General features: G+C 31.3%; 1 protein-coding gene across 1 annotated transcript; it reads left to right on the forward strand.

Annotated features, from left to right (window-relative positions):
- Positions 1-1,678: 1,678 nt before the first annotated feature.
- On the forward strand, positions 1,679-2,638 carry TRIADDRAFT_27942 (uncharacterized protein; the record flags this gene model as incomplete). The annotated part of the gene is made up of 1 exon (XM_002114074.1): positions 1,679-2,638. The coding sequence occupies one exon, from the start codon at positions 1,679-1,681 to the stop codon at positions 2,636-2,638; it is 960 nt and encodes a 319-aa protein (XP_002114110.1).
- Between the last annotated feature and the right edge of the window lie 1,973 nt (positions 2,639-4,611).

A 4,611-nucleotide genomic window follows, 5' to 3' on the forward strand; every position in this document is an offset into this window, starting at 1 on the left:
AGCCTACACGCATTAGGCTACCATTAAAAATAAACGTTACTACATTGGATAATACAGCATAATTAGTGGAGAGCAAAGTAATTGCATTTTTGTTTTGCTGATCACCTTTTAATGATATTAAAATTACTAAATTCATTTTTCACCTATTTAATGTTGAAAGGCGCAATGAAATTAATCTATAGGATATAATCACGTACGTGTTTATCGCTATTGCAAGTTAATACATTAATATAGAAAGAATTCATTTAATTTCTAACTCATTTAATGAAGAATATGGGTAACGAGATAAGTTTTAGGATATAGCTAATTAGTTTTATATTTGCGATCGCTGTTGATGAAATAATATAGAAGCAATCATTGGCAATGATCTAGGCGATCACAAAATAATTTTCTAAGCTATAAAGAAAATCCACTTTAATTTTAAATGTGTTGAATAAATAAAACGGATAAGGGCGTCAAGGTTTTAAGATGCAATCATGTATTTATTGCTATAGCCATCGTTGTTGATGAAACAGTATAGAAAAAGTCAATTAAAAGTAGACGATGAATGCTGATCGAGTGTTCAACAAGCATAACTTATATTCTATCAACATTGTGCAAGATGAAATTATTTATTCTCTTTCATTGACTAGTTACCCACTTACTGACCGTAATAAATCGAATAATGTCAATTTTGTACTCAAGTACTCCATTCATTAGTATATTTGGCTATTAGAATTGAAATAATTTAAGGGTGCTATTAATTCACAAATATATATATGAAAATGATTGTAAATCCTGCAGTGTAACCAAGTTAACATGGAAAATATTATGATATTCTGATGCAACCAGATTATTGTTATCGGCAGCTATAAGACGATTGAACGAAAGTACAGTTATGGTAATTTTAATTTATCTGATCTTATTCAACAGTAATGTATTATCGATTTAATTGGCCTATCCTGTTGTTTCTAAATTGTTTTTCCATAATATTACTTCTTATTTCTTGACAACCGTAGGAAATTACTTGAAGGTATAAAGGAAGAATAATTTGCAGCCAGCTATTGTTTTTACCCTTAATTCAAATGCAAATTAATGCATCTAATTTAAACTTAGCCATTACATTAGAGGATTGTTTTGTTTGACGAAAATGAAGAATAAAGAATAATAATAAGTCAAGACATAAACACCAGGATACAAGGCGTATATAAAGTTCTGATCGTTACACATGCGATAATCATTTCATTCATCGTCAATATCTTGGACACATTGAATCGTTGACCTATACAACATTAACAAGTTAATAGATAATTCTATCCTAAATTACTTTACAGCAAGTCAAAGTCGTTTCATAGTGACAATCGAATTGATATCCAGGCGTACAAAGACGTAGTAGCGTCCTATTTCGATAGTTATATTCAACGTTAATTCCACTGTATCGCAGTGTACTGTATTAGTAATTGAAGGAGGAGAAAAATTAGGGAAAACAACATCTGCTACTTTGACGGAGAAGAAAAAAATTTCTTCCGAATATTTTTCGATTTTCAAGTTTTCAATTTTTTCCCATCTAGGAGAAAATACTATCTCGCCAAGGCCATCCTGGTACTTTACATTTATCTACTCATCAACTTGACTATTTCAACCAAGGTAATTTATCTATTCTATCACGCTGGATAAAGTTAGTGGAAAATCTGGTAGGATGAAGAAATCAACAGCAACAGCAGTTCCATCTCGGCAACATAAAGCCACAATAGTGACTAACACAAAAGATCGCCAACAAAATCAGAAAGAAAATCAAAGCAATGATGGCCAAACCGATCCATTCTCGTCCTTGGATAATTTTAAGATTGAGAGTCGAATTGGTAAAGGTCAATTTAGTGTCGTCTATTATGCTAAAAGTTTAACCGATAAAACCAAATATGCTGTCAAAAAAGTCGATGTCTCCGATTTAGCAAGTTCTAAAGCACGCCAAGAATGCATGAAAGAAATTGAATTATTAAAAACAGTAGATCATCCCAATATCATCAAGTACTATGCATCGTTTATGAAAACTGATTTTTTATACATTATATGCGAATTAGCCGATGCTGGTGATTTAGCTAAAATGATTACTACCTTTCGCAATCGCAAATTATATATTCAGGAGCACACTGTATGGAAATACTTTGTTCAGATTGCTAGTGCAATCGAACATATGCATGATCGCCGTATTATGCACCGTGATATTAAGCCCGCTAATATCTTTATGACAACGAGTGGAGCGGTTAAAGTAGGCGATCTTGGTCTAGGCCGATCATTTAGTTTTAAGACAACGGTAGCCCATACTTTAGTGGGCACGCCGTATTATATGTCACCAGAACGTGTTAAAGAAAATGGTTATAATTTTAAATCAGATATTTGGTCATTGGGTTGTTTATTATATGAAATGGCCGCTTTAAGGCCGCCATTTTATGCTGAAAATATCAATTTACTTGTCTTATGTCAACATATCGAAAAGTGTGAGTATCCTCCGCTGAGGAAAGATCGCTATTCGAGTGATTTACGCGATTTAGTCGATGCTTGCATTCAAAAAGAACCCAATAATAGGTATGATGCTAAAATGGTATTACAAGTAGCCAAAATTATGAGCAGTAAAGATAAGACCAAATTACGTTCATGAAGTTTTCACCCTTTGTATTTTTTTTGGAACATTAACTTTGCTATATCATGTCAAAACATTTAATGTGACCAAAGTATCATGAAGATTGTTAGCAAAGGCCAGCGATTTATCATATCTGCTAGCCACGTCTATTTTACTTTCGTGCTCTGTACCGTAGCAACAGTAAATATATTAGCAGAATGGTACGGTAAAAAAGGTAATTGATTACTGGAATATCTAAAAATTACTTCGTGGCGCTAGACTACTATTACACCCGTATCTTTTCGTCATTACATAATTTAGCATTGCAAACATTGCTAAGCATGACGATGTTCGATATCTGGAAATTTCTTATTGATTGCTTCCTATTCCATTCTTGTCATCATAACGGCTATTTTGTAAGAACGTCGGCACGTAAGAAAAAGTTTCATTTATACCATGATAACTCTATTACAATAATTTCAACTTGAATTGTTTCTGCACCATGGATTGTACGAACAGTAAATAATTCCTTCAATTCATGTCGATATTAGTGTTCTCAATTTTAGCATTGCTAAATTATGTTATTCTATCAGCTGGATAAGGATAGAGTGAGGGGTATAGTACGGTAAAACACGTTATTGATTTATTTATTTTATTATATTAAATCAAGAAAATCAAAAATAATGTCCATATTCCAACTACTTAAAGGTACTTGATAGCTAGAACTAAGTATACTTTAAACCTTCTATTACAAGATATTAAATGGAGCTGATTTTAAAATTGTCGGCGGATATAAATATTGTGATGTGTATCGAAGTAATAAACTTAATCTCTGTGGATTATCAGGATCGAGGATGTCCATAAATCAGTCACTTGCTTCATTTGTTTTACTTTGTTTAATGTTTAATTTTATTTAATAATTGATGGAATATAACGGATTGATTTGTATATCTTAGTCAATTTCTTTTGAAGATAGTTGATAGCAGCGCTAAGCAATGTTAATCGATCGTGGTTTATTTTGAAGAATGTTTATCAAATCCAGTTATAAAATCCGTCTTTAGTCATATCATTTCTTGTCTTTTAATATAGATATTGTACATACGAGTATATGTTAGCGTATATGACTTATGTCCGACCGCATATCAATCTGTTATCATATAATTTTATGATGTTATATAGCTCAACTATAATAATATGGTGACTTGGGTCACACTCATCTAAGTGCAATGTATTAATCTATTCTTATATTACTTACTAACATTTTCTATACAAGTATTGAAATATCCTCTGTACTGTAGATTCTATTACACTTTATTATTTATTTATATTCAGTTGAAAAATAAAGTATTTCGACAAATAATTTAACATTGGAAAATGTGTGAGAAATTGTAGTTTGTAGACAATTTCATCCATAATTCATTCTTCGTATGCATTATAAAACACAAAATTCTAAACGTCTAAACTAGAAATAATACCGTAACCAAGTCAGTCGAGTCTACGTATAAGAAATAAGAACTCATTTGTCTAATCTACCTAACTCACAAATTGAATATCCTCTCTAATAGAAGTTAAAATTTTTGTTACTATAGAATAGCCATAAATGAATTGAGCGTCAAGACTTTGAGCTAAAAGGAATCGTTCTCATTCAAAATTGATTTTCTTCTCTTCTACGTAAATCAGTTAGAACGTTCAACTTCGGTATAAAACTAACTTAATTAAGAACAGAAGATACAAGGACTAAGTGCATCAATGCAACCAATGCATGGGTTCATTTACTTTTGGAAAACAATCAATCAAGTCATGATAGTGGCAATCGAATTTCTTTAATTACAAGTTATTAAAAGGTTATTGACGTAACTTCTGGCAGTTTAATTACTATCTAATGAAGTCATTTATTACCTGTAGTTTGGCTAATGAAAACAAAAAATAAATACAGAAGACGATGTATAGAAAGATCAGTTATGCAGTAGGATAATTTTAGTACGACTAAGTTATCTAGTAACTTTCTATTT

The sequence above is a fragment of the Trichoplax adhaerens genome, genomic scaffold (assembly GCF_000150275.1).
Source record: "Trichoplax adhaerens TRIADscaffold_7 genomic scaffold, whole genome shotgun sequence".
Classification (NCBI taxonomy): Eukaryota; Metazoa; Placozoa; class Uniplacotomia; order Trichoplacea; family Trichoplacidae; genus Trichoplax; species Trichoplax adhaerens.